We start from the raw sequence: 20,102 nt of genomic DNA on the forward strand, positions 1-20,102 counted from the left end.
ATCACATACCACTGGGACAGATAGAACTTGAACCCACTGCACCACCACTCAAAGCCCTCTAATTAACCTGTTCAGAGATGATGAACAATTCTTTACATGAATAAATCCATGTTAGTTGATATGATCTTACGGAATTAAAGAGACATATTTACAAGGAGATCAAAGCTGAGTACTAAATATTCAGGAGTACATGATCTTTTGAAAGGACAGGGCGGCAGGAGCGTAGTTGGGTTACTTTATTAGGACGGGCTGAAATAAGCATGGCAGCAAAAAATGACCTTGGATGAAAATGGTTGAAGCTAAGAAATAAAAAATGGAAGAAGTGGTAGGTGTGGTCTTTGGTCTTATGATAGCTCTCTTAAAAATACCTTTTTCGATCAGTGACCTGTGATGCAGAAATTCCTAAGAAGAAGAAAAGAAAACACAGGAAGATCCAAAGAACTGAAAGCTGCCTGGCTTTGAGATAAGGAGTGTTATTTTGTAAATCTTAATCAGGAGTTTTAGTGGACTAATATTATAGAAGGGAAGGTAAGAGATAGGTTAGAGTATGGACTTATACATAGTTGTTAGTTAATTATTCTCTGTTATTAGATTAGATTAGATTAGATTAGATTACTTACAGTGTGGAAACAGGCCCTTCGGCCCAACAAGTCCACACCGACCAGCCGAAGCGCAACCCACCCATGCCCCTACATTTACCCCTTACCTAACACTACGGGCAATTTAGCATGGCCAATTCACCTGATCCGCACATCTTTGGACTGTGGGAGGAAACCGGAGCACCCGGAGGAAACCCACGCAGACACGGGGAGAACGTGCAAACTCTACACAGTCAGTCGCCTGAGGCGGGAATTGAACCCAGGTCCCTGGCGCTGTGAGGCAGCAGTGCTAACCACTGTGCCACCGTGCCGCCCTGATACCTTATACTTTAAGGAATAAAGTTATTAGTTTTTACTTTAAATAGTTCTTGGCCACTCGAGTTTTTACAGATTACTATAGGACGGAGAATAAATCAAGATATAAAGATGCAGTACATCAACCGTGAGTGACTCTAATCACCTTAAAAATGTGCAACCTAGCCTTGAAACTCCCCATCCTAGGGAAAAAAACAACTATCATTAACTTTGTTTACACTTCTCATTATTTTATAAACCTCTATCAGGTTGCCTCTCAACCTCCTGTGCTCCAGTGAAAAAAGTCACAGCCTGACCAGCGCTTCCTTATAACTCAAATCTTCGTTACTGGGCAACATCCTGGTAAATCTCTTCTGAGATTTTCACAAATGGAATATTGTGAACTGATTTGGTGCCCTTCTCAAGGAAAAGATAAAATACTTCAAAGAAGGATCACTAGGGTAGATCCCATTTAAGAAGGGATTGTCCTCTAAGGACAGGTGGAGTAGGTTGGTCTTACAGTCATTAGAAGAGAGAGAGGCAGCAATATTGAAACATTTAAGAGTCTTAGGCAACTTGACAAGATAGATGCAGAAATATTATTTCCTTTGTGGAGAGTCTAGGGCCAGAGGGCATAATCTCAGAGTAAGTGGATACCTATATAAGATTGCAATAAGGAATAATTTATTCTCTCAGAAAGTAATTAATCTGTGGAATTCTTTACTGCAGAGGATTGTCGAGGTTGGATAGTTAAGTATATTCAAGGCTGAGACTGATGAGTTTTAATCAGTAAGGGAATTGAGGGTTATGGAGAAGAGACAGGAAAATGGAGTTGATGATCATTGAATTAGCCATCAGTTGAATTATGGAGTTGACTCAATCGGCTGGATGGTCTATTTTGCTCCTGTACCTTATGAGTTTAGATTCAGCACACAAAGAGATGTATGAAAGCGGGAATTGGAGGAGCAGAATTGGGGGAGATGGGGGTATGCGATGGAGTGAGCTAAACATACAAAACAAATCACAAAGGGTGAAGGAACCAGAATTACATTACACATCACTTCCTTCATTGTAGAATTAAAACTTCAAAACTACCGATACAGTATTGTTCCAATCTCAAACAATCAATGACTATTTTAAATGTACATTAATATTCACTCTTGTCACAGAACACACACACAACTTTTGCTTCTAGACTCTAAGACAGCTTCTTTTGATTTAATTCATGAGATATGGGTGCTGCTACCAAGACCAACAGCTATTGCTTATTTGCAATTGCTCTGAAAAGATAGTGGTAAGCCATCTTGAACTAGTGCAGTCTGTGTTGTGTAGTTGCACCCACAGTGAAGTTAAGGATTTGCTCTCTCACTGGAAACCCAGAGGGTGAGGCACACGAGTTAGAAAGCTGCTTCATTTTCATTGAGCCTCTCAATTGAAATATTTAAAAACATCAGACCTCAGAAAAGTCTGACAAATTATACAACAACACATTAGAGAGAACTGATACTTATTGCTTGTATGTTTGAGAGGAGCCTGACACCTTCTTGTGTTGCATCTTTCATGGTCCCTTTTTCAGTCTTATTGCAGCAAGGTTTCAGATCAGGTCCTTCCTCTGTGCTCGACTGTTGACTGGTGCCAATGATGATTGGCATCTCAGTCCGTTCCTCCTACAAAAAGAAACGCCAAATATTTATTATGAGATACAGACAATATAGTGGCACATTACTGCCAGATAACATGTAAATGGAGTCTATGAGAAGATAGTGCCACATGTCCAGTCCATTTTCATTTTAAGAGCCCAGTTAGACAGATGAAATATGATTCCCCATCAAATCTTCTGAAAGACGGGAAATGAATGATTTATCTCCCCAAGACTTGCTCCTGCATACACCGGGTTTGCCAAATCATACCAGAAACAGGCACCAAACTCATAACACACATTTGACACAGCGTTGGAATCAGACTGATGTTACTCATTTTTATACTTTAACGAAGTCCCTACCTCCCATCCGAAAAGCAGTAAATAGATACCTTTTGAGCGCAGTGTCAAACTGGAGGGCAAGATACGGCCTCCCTTTAACTTTCCACAAATTTTGTTTTCATCAGGCATGGTGGGGGAGGTTTAAAATTGGCTCATATAGTCAGGATTTACAACAGGGAACATTCACAGAATGATAACGTTGTGAGAATTTATTATTCGTCTTAAATATCATGACTTGAAACAACAATAAATACTGATCTCAAGAAGAGCATCATACTAAAGGAATGACTGGCAGTGCAGTGATATGAGGTATTGGTTTCTACTTGTTGAGGGTATACTTACTTGCTCTGTATCTTCAATCTCTGGGTCATTTATGGTTGAAGAAATTTCCTGTTCTGGTCCAGATACATGACAGTTATTATCGATCTGAGATGTTAATGGGGGAGTGTCCACACTTGACACATTTGCAGGCATCTGTGATGATGTAGGTATTGCAGATGTGGGTTCCTTCTCTTCAACTCTGGTGAATGTTGGGCTGGTCTCCCCATTCATTCTAATTTTTCCATCCTTCTATGCACAGGCATGTAACGAAAATAATTCAGATCAGATGTTAGTTCCTCAATTGTAAAGTTCTACCAAAACACAAAACTGGATGATTGCTTAAGAGTCTGTCATGATTAGCAGGCACAAATCTGCATGATGCTTTGATGATGGTCAGACACAGGTTGGATATTGATGGAGTCAAAAAAGTTTACACTGACAAATGCCCCTAGCTGACCCAATGGAGTGTTGATGACCACGTGCATGCCATCTGTCCCACTGTGAATTCTGGGAAATCCGACAATATATATAATGCTAAAGGCATTGGAGGTAAATGAGATGGCATTATTTGCTCACCTAAACATTGTATCTGTCACAACCTTTGTGAAATGTCATTTTGAAGTTTGTGGATGTGCTGCAAAGGTTCGTAACTTAAACAGCCTTAATGCATAGAGGTTCAAGGCCACAGCAAACATAAGATTGGTAAATATAGGGTCCCTACCAATAGAAATTGGACTGATCTCTTCAGTTAGCAGTACACAAAACCTCTAATCCTTAATTTGTAGATTCTGGGCAGGTTAATGCCTTCATCTGCCACTAGCTGGTTGCTTTTGTTCTGAAGAAGGGTAACTGGACCCAAAACATTAACTCTGATTTCTCTCCACAGATACTACTGAACCTGCTGGGATTTTCCAGAAATTTCTGTTTGTTATTCTAATTTCCAGCATCTGCTGTTCTTTTTTTTCAATGCTTTTGTTCTGTGTTGTAGTTTTGACTTTGGGCAGAAGTAAGTCCCTGACTTGCCAGGACTGCAGAGGCAGATGCCTGTTGTTGTACAGATCTCCTTTGACTGCTCACCCCGATTCCACCTCAGGATATTGCTATTTCCAGACTCTCTTTTCCCTGACTCTCTCATTAATAATAACATCTTCTGCAATGCAATTTGCTGCTACATGCAGTCATGGCCCCAGTTTATATGTCTTTTCATTCAATCCTTGTAGCACCTCTTTAGCATAGCACTCTCAACGCCATGAGTTTTTATCTGCTATACTGACCTTTCATGTGGTACTCCATCTACTGGCTTCCTTTTATTCACATTGATATTAAATACCCAAAGAACACTAATAAAGTTATCCAACATGATTTATGTTTCACAAAACCTACCCTATTGTATTATGATTTTCTAAACATCTAGCTACAACCTCCAGTGACAGGTATTACACTAACTGACCTACAGTTTCCATCTCTGTCTCCTTCTTCTTTTGAATTGTGTTGTTACATTTGCAGTTTTCCAAACCAATGATGCCATTCCCGAATCTAGGGAAGTTTGGCAGATTACAACCAATGCATACAATATAGGCATAGCACGTACCTTTGCAACCATAGACTGCAAAATTTGATGGATCTGTCTGATTTGTCTTCCAGCCCTGTAAACTGTTCCTTTAAAGTATTTATCCAATTATATATTTAGTAATTTGTTCAGCGGATAAAGGTATTGCTTGCTAGGCCAATCGATGACAGCCGTGATGGTTACCATAACTAAGACTACCTTTATATTCCAGATTTCGATTTTAAATTCCACCAGCTGCCATGATGAGATTGAAAAATCATATCCCCAGATAATGAGCTGAGCCTCTGGATTACAGTTTAATTACATCACCATCTCTCTCTGAGATGTCCTCTTTGTTCTTCTAGGTGCTAAAGGTCAGAAGTTTGGAAGATGCTGTTGAAGGAGCTGTGGTGAGATGAGCTGACCTTTTGAATGTTCCTATTGAATTTGATTCCACAAACCTTTCAGCCAATGTCTTCTAGAGTACAACAACTCACTGTGAACTAACAATTCTTCCTTGTGTTGCCTCTGCTTTACCTCAAATTAACATCCTCGAATTGTTGATTTTCTGCCATTGCAAACAGTTTAAACATATTTACTCTGTCAAAACTGTTGATGATTTTAAACAGCTTTATCAAAATCCCCTCTTCAATTTTTTGTTTAAGGAGAACAATCTTAAATTCTTTACTCTTTCCACAAAAACTGAAATCCCTAATCCTAGCATCATTCCAAGAAAGCTCTTCTGCCCTTTCTCCAAGATCTTGACATCCCTCCTAACTTTGATGCCCAGAACAGAATGTGATATCCCAGTTGAGTACTAACATCAAGAATGAATTTTCTCCATGGGTTAGTTGGCATTGAGTAACTATACATTATGTAATGCAAAGACTAATGTCAGAACAGGTAGCCAATCTATTGGTATATAGGTCAAATCCATTGGTTTTATTGGCTCACCTTAAATGATTTCAGCACAGTTTGTGAATCTTTTGGTTGTGAATAAGGCTTGGGGGTCAACATAGGCACTGCCTTACAGGCAACAGTTCTGGTTGGGGATGTTACTGTTGCAGAAACACTTGTCTGGGACTGGATGCTGGGCATGATCATCGCTTCAACAGTAGCAGTATATTTTTGGATAGGCAACGACTGCTGTCGTAAGTACTTCAGTGAATTTGGATCTTTTGTTGGTGAGGATGGAGTATCAGAGTCCACAGATTGACTTCTTTCCAGGAATTTTGGCATCACCAGGCTTTCAAGAATAGGTTCACTGATGATAAATCTCTGTGAATATTTTTTCAAAATGGCTTCAGCCTCTTCAGGTGTCCTTGCATTTTTATACGCTTCTTGGAGAGCAAGTTCTCTGCATTCCCTGAGATTCAAAATACAATAACGATGCAAGGTTTAATACTCCACTTTATAATCAACATTTCTTAACATCTGTTTGATGCATTGATAATGCAGATCATTTTTAATTTACACTGCCAATTATATTCCATCTCCAATTTCATTGCTTTTAATCTCTCCAATAAAAGCTGTTCCCACTCATTATCTTGCAGCAAAGAAATACAGGAAACTAATTTTCATTTTATAGTCTAGGTGGTAAGCATAGTGTCTACTTCACTCTCCTATCAAAACATACAGAAGTCTTTGGCACTTGTGTTTTGTCAGGTGTTTGGCAAATTTCACAGTTGTTGGGGACCAAGTTAATGTCCAGCTCATAGTCCCACCAAAAGCTATGATGTTGTACAATATACTCAACTAAAGTTGAATAAAACTGGAGGATGTTGGAGTTTTCAAAGGATCAGTGCCAGGGCAACTGTGTTGACTTTTTAGATATGTAAACACAACTTGGGGTGTAAGCAACAGTGGGGATGATACCAATTGATTGGAACAAGGTATAAATAGACAAGTGTAATAGGTAGACAAATGGCAAAAGTAATTTCATGCAGAGAATTTGAGATGATGTGGAAGGGATAGGCAGGATCTAAAATGGTACTACTGTAAAAGGTATGCCAAGGACAAACAACCTAGCAGTTAATATGCATCAATGTTTGTAGGTGATAGAATACATAGAGACTAATTAGCAGAAAGTGAGGACTGCAGATGCTGGAGATCAGAGTTGAGAGTGTGGTGCTGGAAAAGCACAGCAGGTCAGGCAGCATCCGAGCAGCAGGAGAATTGATGTTTTGGGCATGAGTCCTTCATCAGGAATGAGGTTTGTGGATTGGGGCTGAGGGATAAATCGAAGGGGAGTGGGGTTGGAGGGAAGGTAGTGGGAAAGCGATAGGTGGATAAAGTGAGAGGTCAGAGGAGCCAGTGATGAATGGGTTCGGAGGGCGGTGCTGAGTTGGAGGCCTGGGACTGGGATACTGTGGGGAGAGGGGAAATGAGGAAACTGTTGAAATCCACATTTATCCTGTGTGATTGCAGGGTCTCAAGGCGGAATATGAGGCGTTCCTCCTCCAGCCGTTGGGTGGTAATGATTTGGCAGTGGAGGAGGCCCAGGACCTTCATGTCCTTCACAGAGTGGGAGGGGGAGTTGAAGTGTTCAGCCATGGTGGTGGGGTTGGTGGGTGCAGGTGCGGAGAGAATTAGCAGAGCATATGGGTATCATAAATAGTGATATTAAATACAAAAGTAGAGAAGTCATTTTGCACCTTTATAAAGCTCTGGCTAAGCCACAATTGGAATTTTGTTTCTATTTCCGGCCTCACATTTTATGAAGGATGTGAGGTTTCTTGGAAGAGTGCAAGGTGTTTTACCTGGACAGTTCCAGGAGTGAGCAAGTTTAGATGCACGGTTAGACTAGAGAAGCTGGTTGTTCCCCATGGAGCATAGAAGTTTATAGAGATTTGATAGAAGATGACAAAATAATGATAGATTTGAGTAAAGAAGGCAAATAAAAACTGTTGCCATCAATTGATGTTGCAATGACCAGGAGAAACCGAATCGGGTTTTGGGCAATTGATACACAGCAAATGTGGGGAAGAACATTCTTATGTACTGAGGGATAAAGGGTTGGAATTTGCTGTCTACGAGGGTGATGGGAGCACGGATAACGATTGATTTCAAAAGGATATTGCCTGGTGCTTAAGAAAAATAAGATTATGAGATTTTGTCAGGGAATGGTGCTGGTTGGCATGCTGTGTGCAGGGTTTGCATGAAGCTAACAGGTAGAATTGCTTCCCTCTGCACTGTAATGACTATCTGAGCTGGATTTTGCTGCATTAAATATGGGCAAACCAGTGTTGCTTAGGGAAGAAAAAGCCAAGGGAACTGGAATTCTGAACTGATTCCTAACAGCCACCATTCTGATCACCACAGAAACATGGCATTCATGACCCAAAAGGCACAAAAATGGTTATGTTGCTGCCTACCTTATTATCCTGAGTATTTCCGATAGTTTGAAATTTTCAGTGAGATGGATGGGCTTCTAAAACTTGTTAGAACTATACCAGATGAGAGGACTTCAGAACTATGGAGAAAACTGGACTGGAGTCAGGGAGCTTTTGAAAAGTAAGTTCAAAATTTGCTGTCAACATCATTTGTCTCCGTTAGATATTGTCTGATAGTTTAAGTATATGTTTAATGCAATGATTAATGATAGAGTTTCTTCCTTAAAAGATATTCAACCATTGAATTGATCAGAACTGTGAATCTTCAAATGTATTATAGTACATTAACTCACTGGATAATTTACTTTCATACATTGAAGAGGATTAAGATTTAGATTTTAATGCATTGTTTGGACACTGTGTTTTAATCATTACATTGATTGACATGCCATTAATCTGTTGAGCCTTTGGAGTAATAGACCAGGTGGCCACCTGTTCAGTTTATGTCAAAAGGTTTAATTGTATTCAGCTCAACCATATGGGTGGCACGGTGGCACAGTGGTTAGCACTACTGGAGTTTGCACATTCTCCCCGTGTCTGTGTGGGTTTCCTCCGGGTGCTCCGGTTTCCTCCCACAGTCCAACAATGTGCAGGTTAGGTGAATTGGCCATGGTAAATTGCCCGTAGTGTTAGGTGAATGGGTAAATGTAGGGGGATGGTTTGGGTGGGTGCGCTTCAGCGGGTTGGTGTGGACTTGTTGGGCCGAAGGGCCTGTTTCCACACTGTATCTAATCTAATCTAAAAATATGTTCAGCTTTTGAAACATGGAACAGAGGCCATTTATTTCACTAATTCAAAAGTTTTAATATGTTCTGTATTAGTCTGTAATACAGACTTTAATTCAGTAATGCAATGGGATCCAATTATAGTGCTTGGTTGAACTCCAAATCCCACTAAATTAATTCAGCTCAGCAGGGATTGATGACTCAGCTGTCAAAGAGTCTGTCCACATGATTTTGATTGGTAGTTATATGAGCAGATTATAAGATTATACTTTGTTCAGACATTTCCAAATGGCTTTTTCATCTTTACAATTCCATAAGCACTTGAGGGTTATTTGTCAGATGAAGCTTAAATTTATCTGATTGCTTTGAGCTCATATGAAAATAAAGGTGATTTTTTAAGAAGTTGTCAAATGGCTATTGATATGATGATCTTATGAACATCCCAAAGACTACTAAATGTTATTACAAGACGTTTTCACACAGAAAGTGTGTGTGTGTTTATGGAGCTAGCTACCAGAGAAAGTGGTAGAGATGGGTACAGTTACAACATTTAAAATACAGGTAGATTTGGCCAGGTACTGCATAAGAAAGGTTTAAAGGGACATGTGCCAAACGCAGGCAAATGAGACTGGTTTAGTTTATGAAATCTGGTTTGCATGGGTTAGTTGGGTCAAATGGCCTGTTTTCATGCTGTATAATTCTATGACTCCGTGATTTTAAGACTTATAAGTTTTTTTCTTCTAGTCATTAATGGCTGAATGGCCATGGAGGGATAGAAGGGGCATTGGAATGTGTAAAGGGTGGGGAAGGGTTGATGAGTCAGGGCCAGGGTATTAAACATCTTATACAAAACTGAGCCAATGTCCCAGTGAAGGGTGGAAGGTCTTCTACTCTGCTTTCCTTGGCATCTTTCCACCACCATTGCCACCTCAGTCCTGTTTTCAGTGGTTCATATTACAACTCATCCCCTTCACCCCATGATGAAGAAACCATCCCAGGAGGCCCAGGAGACAAAAGCAGGCCTAATACTCTACATCAAAACATGGGCTAAATCATTCAATATGTTTAATATCTTCTACTTCACTTACGCTGTGGGTATCTCAGTAATGCATTATTATGCTTTTGTTCTTACTTTTTAACAATTTCGTTTGAGTTTTGAAAGATCTAAGTCAGGTCTAATTCTGTGAGATATTTAAGAGAGTACTGGTGGACAGGCAGCAGGACATCATTCCTGAAGGGCTTTTCCTGAAACGTCGATTCTCCTTCTCCTCAGATGCTGCTTGACCTGTTCTGCTTTTCCCGCACCACACTCCGAGTAGGACATCTCGTTGAGCTGCCTAATACCGGTGATAGCAAGTGCCAAACCTGATTGGCATAGACAGGGTGAACTGCACTCTCTGAATAGCTGTGGTTATTAGCTTCAATCCAGCACAATGTCAGTTGGCTCAACAGTAAATCTACATGCCAGGGGGAGGGGTGGCGTTAGCTGAAGTTTTTAGGGTGGGGCCTCAGACAGAGAGAGAGAGAGAGTGTGAGAGAGAGAGTGCGTGTGCGTGTAAATTGTTAGGAAATGGAGGTCTGATCCAAGAATTGGTTGGGGGTGGGGTTGTTAGAGATCTGAACGCTGAGAGATTGGAAGCCTAGGGCAGGAGAGGAGTGGGATGCAAATATTTGGGAGACAGAGACCTGAGGGAACAAAGTCTCAAGGTGAAAGAGGGCAGAGCTATTGGGGTGGTCAGAGGGACTGAGCAAGGTCAGAGCAGTATGACCAATTGCAGGGTTTCGATGAATTCACTGTAGAAATATTACAATACTTAGATCACACAGTTATCTCCATCAAGTGGTTTGATCATTGCCCCTACCTTACCTCCATTAATGAGCATGTTATGACAAGTTACAGGTAGAATATTTCAATACTTAAAATTCTGAGCTGACTCAAACCTATTTGGGGGGTTAAAATTCATCCCAGGCACTAGTTTTTGATAAATATGCTTCACATTGACTGAAAGACAAGATCAGCTTTGTACAATGTCATATTCAAACTTCATACTTCTCCTCCACAATTTCTCTGTATGTTTTAATGCTCCTCCGCCTTTCTGAACTGCGCTCCCCGCTCATTATTTTTTCCACAATATCTCGTTCCTCCTTCCTTTTGATTAGATCCTGGGATGCACTCCTCCTGCGGTTCTTCCAGCGAGCCAGATCCTACAGAAAGATAATAACTGTCTTCACATTGTATCACATAGATTTAAATGTCAGTCCCCTTAGCAGAATCAATTGACTTGCATTTATGTAGGACTTTGATTTTGAAACAAGTTGCTTCACAGACAAAATGATACCAAATCAAAGAAGTTAATGTTCAGAGGAATGATCAATAACATGGGGGAAAGAGTTGGGTGGCCAGGTGAGTTTGGATAAGTGATCATCAGTTACAAGAAACATGTTGTACCTTTAACCCATATCTATTCATAGTGCTGCTGGCATTACTTTAACACTCTGCTGTCTGCTAATTTAAGGTAGTATCTGCTGACACCACCTATAAGGGCTTTTATTCCACGTGTGCGATAACAATTGAGGGGAAGGGTCGTGTATGCTTTAGGATGCCAGCTGACATGGATACTGAATATGAGAGTCGGGTTGAGCTCAGTATTTCAGGATTGACCCCTCTGCTGCAACATTTAGCTAAAAGTTAGTTCCTCTTAAAACTAGTCTGCACGTAGTATAGGCTGAATGCAGACACTGGGAACAGCTGGGGAAGGGAATTTTTTGCAGAAGGAGAGAGGGTAATCATGCACCAGACAGAAAGATGCAGTTCTGGAGGACCTGATGTAAGAAGTGGAAAGTGTTATGGACTAAGCCAGACCACTCAAAACATTCTCAAGCAGGCAGCCCCAGACCAAAACTTTGCAATTTTTTTCAGTAAGCATACAGTAAAAGATACCCGGAGTAAGATAGCTAGGTTGACTACTAGAGTTTAAAACAGACAAAAATTTATTCACAAAATTACACAATGAAACACAAAGAACAGAATAAAGAACCCTTACAGAACTCAACCTACCCAACTAGACTTAATTATGCTGTTCCAAATATACACAACAGTCCCAATAAGCAAACTCCCTTTAAAAAACCAGTATAAATGGAATACATGCTTCCAGGTTAAAGTTGAAGGGCAGAAAGAGAGAGAGGGAGTTTCCACACATCTCCCTGTTGACATTCTCCCCAGTTCAAGACTCAACTAAAACTGCTCAGCTCAGCTAGAGAGCTGGCCACTCCCTTTTCATTATACAGGTTACTGCTAAAACATCACTACTTTGACCTGAAGTTTCATCTGTTTACATATAAACAAAAAGCCTCTCAAAATCCTTTTCATCTCTGTACCAAACCAGACTGATCCGAGCCCGGCCTGGTTTATTACCCCCTCTGAAAAAAATCAAGGACAGAGTCTCCTTGAGCCAAGGAACAGCTTTTAGGGGAAAAAGGCACTAGCTTTGTGATAAAAGGATCACTGAGGTTATCAACCATGAAGATTTGAGGAGGACTCATGACAAAAATTATGAAACCAGTGGGAAGATGTAATTTTCAAACAGCCTAACAGTCTGATGTTGTGGAAATAGTCCCCATTAGAAGCTATTCATTCTCCCAGGCTGTCCTGTACTGTGTCTAACTGTTCTTCTCTGTTTGAGCTCTATTCCAACCTATCATTTACTCCTTCTCCATCCCCCACCCTGTATTCTGCTTAAATACTAACCTTTTCCTAGCTACCATCGGAATCTGAAGAAGGGCCACAGGACCCAAAACATTAACTCTTCTTTGTCTCCATGGCTTCTGTCAAACCTGCTAAATTTTTCCATAATCTTCCCAAAGTGCTCTTTGGTACTAGATGGATGAGCTGTAGCTAACAGAGAATGTTGAGCAGGGCTGAAGGCTAATAGATACAGCAGGAGCATGAGGCCAGTGAGAACTCACGGTTGATATATTTATGAGACAAGAGAAGTTCTGTGTTATAGTGTTGTTTTTTGTTGGGATACATACATGGCTGCCAATATCAAACAGTTTCAAATTAAAGTCTTACGTCTTGCCATTTGTCCTGGTCCTCACGTAGTCGGCTATGAATGTTGTGTAGTTCCTCATGGCGAGCTTTACTGTGAGGCTGGATTGTAACATCTTCGGGCCTCATATCGATCATACTAATGCTTCTGGAAAGCAGGGATATAAACAAGAAGCAAAGATGATTTTCCTCTCCTTTTGAAGACCTTTAATTAGGGTATACTCCTCCTCCAAATAAGGTTACTAAAATTCATTAAACAAAACCCTATATAGCATGAATACTGTTCATTTTACCCATGTGATGTAACACTAAACTGGATTTCTACAATAATTGATGAGGAATGTTAATCAAATTTATATTGGTTCTGACAGTTTTTAACTAAGACATGATGTCATTCATGTGGATTGATTAAGTATCTGTCTAAATTTAAAAACAGGCAAAAATTGCATTCAAATACATGAATAAATTTGCCTAACCTTGCATTCATAAAACATGGGAGTTTGTTTTAAACAACATACAATGATCTGTAGTTTAGTCCATAGGCTTGTCTAATAACAAATAACAGTAAAAATGAGATGCCAAAACTTTCCCCAATCTGGAAGTACTTCTCTAAGATAATAAGGCATATTTTTTTCTGATTATGTAAAGTTTAACAGAATATTACCCAAATTCGCAGATAGTTCTGAAGTTAGAAACTTTTCTTAATTCAAAGCAGTTGTGTTTTGTTTTATCCCCATATCAATGTTATCAAATAATATTCCAGCTATGAAACAGAAAAGGGGATCTCATGCAGAAAAGCTACTTAAGATTGTGAAATTATGCCATGGGATTTCTCATTCAGAATTTGTACATTCTTCCAGGATTTTCTTGGAAAGGAATTACCTCTGAATCAGATGAAAGATCCATAAATGTATTCGTGATCTGACATTTCTAATGTTTTCAGTTAAAAACAGATGGCTAAAAGATTCTTGTTCAAAACCTTTCTCATTATTCATTGTGATTCATGATTTGAAAAGGGATGAAATGTCTATCTGCAAACTGCAATTTTTTGACTTAGTATATTCTCAGAGGCTTAAATCCACAAAGGGAAATGATCATGCATAACATTTTAAATAGAATCTATTAGAAATTAAATGGAATCTTACAAGCCATGCATTTTAATAAAATGTGAACCAAAGCAAAAAGAGCCAACATGACAGAAGCAGCGCCTGGTTCACACTAACGCAATTTTTAATAGAATGCAAATACCCAGTGAGCCAATGCACAAGATCTGCACCCAGTTCCAGCCTACATCAAACCTGTTGCCACACAACTTATGAGATAGGTATCTGCAAGGAAGATGTTATAGAAGCATTTATCATTGTAAATACACATGGAGACATTCTATACAATCAAAATAGTGATATAAAGGACTGTGCATGACTGGACATTAGTCTGCTTGTGATTATATGAAAAGGATAGTATGGCAAAGGTAATATTATTCTTTGATTTAGAAGCTGTGATAATTTAAGTAGTGGACATTTGTTTTTCTCAATGTCATAAGTATTTTGTGTATTGTGTGTGCTGAAGTATTATACAAATTTATACACTTATCAATAGAATATCTATTCTATTAAACAGAATAGAATATCTAAATCTCATGTCTTTGGCAAAAATCAGACAATTTAGCAATGGTGGAAATTGAACTATTCTGCTACTTCTAATCACTCACCATTCTTAATTAATGCCGTCAGTTCACTCTTTACTGAAATGCTTGTCTTATTCAGCTACCAACTCAATTTTTAATTTACTCCATTGTGACGCTACTGTGCCTCTCAGAGGGATTTGTTCTGTGCTGTTTGTCTTGCAGAGTGGTGTTGCCAGTAGTGGCAGAATGTAATGGGTAAACAGCTTTGATCTCTCGGAGTGTCTGAGTGGGTGGAGTCAGGCTCACACAGAGCCGGGTTTTAGTTTCGCTTTCAGTTGGGGTGTCTGGAGTTGAAGCTGATAGATTTAGCTCTTTCTCTGCTGCAGCAATATGCTTGAGTTCTCTCTCTCTCTGCTGCGAGATTGTTTCTTTCAATGTTCCTTTCTGGACTGGAAAGGAGATAGCGTGGGTGTTTATGGGATACTGCTTTATTGGAATAGTTGATGATTAGTAGTTTAACAATATATATTTTTAAAGTATTTTGATAGAGCTAAAGTTATGCCAATTCTTCTTGTTTGTATTTTAACTATATTGTAAGAATAAAGTTAGCTTTTCTTAAAGCCTACTAGTGAACCAATTGAATCACATCTGGAACACAGCGTGTTACAATTGGCTTTAAATAAGATAAAAGTTAGGGTCTAGGCTATCTCCTTGATATGTTTTGAGGGGGTTTGGTCTGGTCCATAAAAGCATTGAATAAGCAAGCTTATTTCCTGAATCATATTGAATTCTCTCTGCTAAACTGTCCTATTAAGAAGCCATTCTTCCCTCCCTGCATTTAACTGCTGTAATTTTAATTATGTAAAACTTCAAAACTAATTCCGAAATAACAGTGCACTCTAACCTACAGGAAGTAATCGTGTCTTGTCACCCAGAGCTGGGATGGTTTATTCTCTTATTAGAGAGATGACTGATGGTGGGTTAACTTGAGGGTCACCACACCTCAGGTGAGGGGAGAAATTAAGAAGGAGAATATCCTCAGTCAGTATTAGCTTTGAATGTTCCCTGTTAATGTCACTCTTATATTGCAAACAATCTGTTCAGCCCAATTCAGCTGAAAACCCCACTCTCATAGAAACTAGAACTATAAAGCATAAGGTAAAAACAAGGACTGCAGATGCTGGAAACCAGATTCTAGATTAGAGTGGTGCTGGAAAAGCACAGCAGGTCAGGCAGCATCCAAGGAGCAGGAAAATTGACATTTCGGACAAAAGCCCTTCATCGTCTCGATACCTGATGAAGGGCTTTTGCCCGAAATATCGATTTTCCTGCTCCTTGGATGCTGCCTGACCTGCGGTGCTTTTTTAACACCACTCTAATCTAGACTATAAAGCATAAGCCTAATTGCTCTGAATAATCCAATAACTTCTAAGTCGTACTATAAATATTTTATAGATTAGACCTCCTCAGAGGCTGCCACTGATTTAAAATTAGCTCCCACTCTGTGTGTCTGTCACCTGAACCTTCCCTTCAACAGCTGCTGTTAGCTCCTTCCAACTGCCACTGAAGTCTCATCTTCTCCTGACTCTGACAAAACGTGCAATGGCTGCTGTGAGGCTGTTCCTTCTGCAGGCTTTCGTAAATAATTTTAAAATCATTACAATTCTCAAAGATATCACATCACAATTTTTTTTAGCTTTCAAAAAATGTTTCCTTTCTCTCCTTCAAGTTGATTTTCTAATCGAAAGTTTTGTGGCACATTATTCCCTTCCATCCTGTGTTCTCCATGATTCTGTCTCCAATCAGAAATGCTTTCGAAATGTTAGTAGCCTAAGTAATATCAAATTCTGATTCAAATTGTATGTGTCATTCAATTTGCAGGGACACAGTAGAAGCTGACCATCTGAGATATGACACACAATAAATCAAGTCTTATACAAATCTTCATAAAAGTGAATATTATTCTACTGCAAAAATTACATGGGTGGTCTTTAATGCCAATGAATATGTAATAAGTAGCCTCAAAGTCAAGGAGCATTTCATTAGTTTGGAAGGATCTTGATGACTTCAGGATTTGAACAAATCATATCACTTACAGTACAGAATTAGCTCATTCACTCAACAGGCCTGAGCATATGTTTACAATCCATATAAGTCTTCTCTCATCATGCTTCAAATAATCTTATCAATTTATACTTCTTTTCTCCTTCACATACCTAATTAGCTTTCCCTTAAGCGCCAACTACTCCTTGTGATTATTAGTTTCACATTCTAAGGGCTTTTTTTCATATGATATGTTTTGTTAATGACTCTTATGTTTATGGTCTCTCGTTCTGGATTGAAATATTGTCTTCGGTTCAGGATCTGAAAGTATATGGAACATAGAACAGCACAGGCCCTTCAGCCCTCAATGCTGTCCCAACATTTTATCTTACTCTAAGTTCAGACTAACCTACATACCCTTCATTTACTAACTTCCATGTGCCTATCCAAGAATCACTTAAATGTCCCTAATGTGTCTGACTCTACTACTGCTGCTGGCCACGCATTCCGCACACTCACCACTCTAAGTAAAGAACCTACCTCTGACATCTCCCCTATATCTTCCTCCAATTACCTTAAAATTATACCCTTCTCACAATAGACATTTCCATGATGGGAAAAAGTTTCTGGTTAACCACTCTATCTATGCCTCTCATCATCTTGTACACCTCTATCAAGTTACCTCTCATCCTTCTTCACTCCACTGAGAAAAGCCCTAGCTCCTTCAACCTTTCTTTATAAGATATGCCCTTCAGTCCAGTCAATTCTTGGTGAATCTCCTCTTCAGCCTCTCTAAAGCTTCCAGATCCTTCCCATAATGAGGCAGCTAGAACCGAACACTATATTCTAAGTATGGTCTAATCAGGACTCTATAGAGCTGCAGCATAATCTTGCAGCTCTTAAACCCAATCACTCTGCTAATGAAAGCCAACACAACATACGCCTTCTTAACAACCCTATCAACCTGGGTGGCAACTTTGAGGGACCTATGAACATGGAACCCAAGGTTCCTTTGTGGATCCCTCCACACTGCCAAGAATTCATGCCTTTAACCCTGCATCCAAATTCAATATTCCAAAGTGAATGACTTCACACTTTTCCAGATTGAACTCCATCTGCCATTTATCAGCCCAGTTCTGCAGCCTGTCAATGTCTCACTGGGTCATTTCTGTACATCACAGTCTCAACTTCTAAAAAGTAGCCCATTTTCATATCTGGGAGTCAGGTGCAGCTGAAGTCAGAGATGATGGGCAGCAACAGAGCTGGGATGGTGATATGACCACTAGGTTAGAAACTCCCTCTCCATGTACTGGGGCACTGGCTCCTTATATTCATGGTTGTTAGGCCCTCTAACCCTCACTTTCCTAACACCCCGCCCACCATAAGCCCTTTCCACATCCACTCCTGCAGTGTGTTGCTAGATATACAAACACTGCACCATATAAAACCAGCAAGTTGTTGAAATGCTTATAATTTATTTAAAAATCAGCCATTCAAAGATTCCCTTGAAAAACATTGCCTCTTTTGCATTCTCATCAATCTGCTAAATATAGGCAGTGAAAGTGCCATTGAAATAAACTATTAACCATCTTAATAATTTTCAATCTTGAGCAAGGTAAACAAATAGGCACTGCAAAACACTTCAGTGTAAGATATATATATATAGCAAGTTAATACGACTCTCAGTCAAACAAAGCTCTTCATTTTCAGGAAGTAACCTATTACAGGGCTGTTTGCCTTAATCAGGCTTGCAGTTCAATCAAGTATTCGTAATGAGGTCACCTGACAACTTTATTAACAAAGCAGGATTAACAGATGGACAGACATTTTATTTTGTGATATTTAACAACACGTTCTTCCTCTGCCATTTTTCATAGATTCTAGGATTCAGATTTGTTTGAACTTTCTGAAACCTCATTCTTTAATGTCTTTCAGAACAAAACATTTTCCTTTCATAAATCGCTAGTTTAGTTTTGCATTCTGCTCTGTCCTCACTTAAGGTGTAAGTTCCTTTTATTGTTTTAGCAAATGTATGATGAAATAATTAGTGTATACTGTAACCATGATTCTTATATTTATTTATAGTTACCAGATTTGCCAAAATGAATCATAGTCAAATCTTTATTGTCTTTTTTTTGTCATCAACCATTTGCTAGAATATTTATGAAACTTAAAAATTTCATATTTTTTATTTTGGCAACATTAGTCATTTACAGAGTCAACAAGTGGCTTATGGGTGCTTTGTTTCTGTGTATTTATGGCAACATTTTACAGCATTCAATAAAGGAGGAAAGAATGCCACATTGGAGCTAGGTAAGCTGACGAAGACTAGGAAATCAAATGCATGGCCAAGAAATACAGAAGCTTTTAGAAACTTTTTTAACAAAATTGCAAAATGATATGGTATTATCTTGACTTAACTGAAGTTCTTGGGTGTTGTGGGAAATTCATTTTCAATAGGATAATTATAACATTCTCCAAGAAATGCAACTTCACATCATAGCCATTAAAAACTGACCACGTACAATTCTAAAACGTCACTATTCATGTAGCACCGCTGCAACTTATCACCTTACCAATGCAGTTGCGCTTTGAAATGCATCTGGCCCCACCCACCACCTCCTCCAATCCTTACTGCATTTTGAATATTTCAGTGAGACTGTAATGTGGTGATTACATCAAAATATTGGCTAGAGCTCATGACTTCTATTTCAATTTTACCAGAACACTTAATCATCACTTTGTTTCTCATGCAAAGCAGCAGCATCAAAATTGCATGCAACATCAGAGAAAGAATTAGTCAGTCAAAAAAATGTTTTTACAATTCTCCTAAAGCTGAAATATTATGTTAAAAACATTATTGAATTACAGTTCATAACAATGAAACACCTACCTAATTAATCCCCATACCCTGACTCTTTTCCCTTATTTCTAAGTAAGAATAAGAACGGAAGTAAGTCTTCAGATCTTCAGCCTTGAGTATGCTATGCCACTTATTATGAATAAATTGGCCTTTTCCCAAGTAAATATGCATTTCAATTCCAAAGTTCAATCAAGTATTTGTAATGAGGTCACCTGACGACTTTATTAAGAAAGCAGGATTAACAGATGGCCAGACATTTTATTTTGTGATATTTAACAACACGTTCTTCCTCTGCCATTTTTCATAGATTCTAGGATTGATTAAATAATTATTGAGAACCTATTTCATATTTGTGCAGATGCAAGTATTAAATGGAACATTAAGTCACTGTGAGGAAAACGAACAACTCAAACCTTTGTTTGTCAACTCAAATCTTTTGCAAAGATTTGTAACTACATACAGAGAATACATATAGGAATTTGTTTTGCAATAGTCTAATATCAACTGGCAGTCACTAATAAAAACTCCCATTGGAAAAATTATTCCATATTCAGATCGTCCAAAATCTGGTGTAAATTTTGTAAATAAATTTCACCTGTTTTTGATAAAATGTTCTATTGTCAGTAATACCCAGCTGTGTGATATACAACAGTTGAAGTG

General features: G+C 39.0%; 1 protein-coding gene across 11 annotated transcripts in view; it reads right to left on the reverse strand.

The window, feature by feature from the left end:
* LOC132815543 (LIM and calponin homology domains-containing protein 1-like) overlaps positions 1-20,102 on the reverse strand; it is a 345,401-nt gene that overhangs the window by 56,036 nt on the left and 269,263 nt on the right. For 10 of the 11 annotated variants that reach the window (XM_060824575.1, XM_060824556.1, XM_060824566.1 and 7 more), the window contains 5 exons: positions 12,934-13,057; positions 10,912-11,066; positions 5,699-6,110; positions 3,217-3,444; positions 2,434-2,560 (listed from right to left, as the gene is read on the reverse strand). In XM_060824575.1, the coding sequence (XP_060680558.1) occupies positions 2,434-2,560; positions 3,217-3,444; positions 5,699-6,110; positions 10,912-11,066; positions 12,934-13,057 (1,046 nt within the window). The remainder of the gene's footprint in view (positions 1-2,433; positions 2,561-3,216; positions 3,445-5,698; positions 6,111-10,911; positions 11,067-12,933; positions 13,058-20,102) is intronic. The other variant, XM_060824553.1, reaches the window with a different exon arrangement.

This window comes from Hemiscyllium ocellatum, chromosome 1, assembly GCF_020745735.1.
Source record: "Hemiscyllium ocellatum isolate sHemOce1 chromosome 1, sHemOce1.pat.X.cur, whole genome shotgun sequence".
Classification (NCBI taxonomy): Eukaryota; Metazoa; Chordata; class Chondrichthyes; order Orectolobiformes; family Hemiscylliidae; genus Hemiscyllium; species Hemiscyllium ocellatum.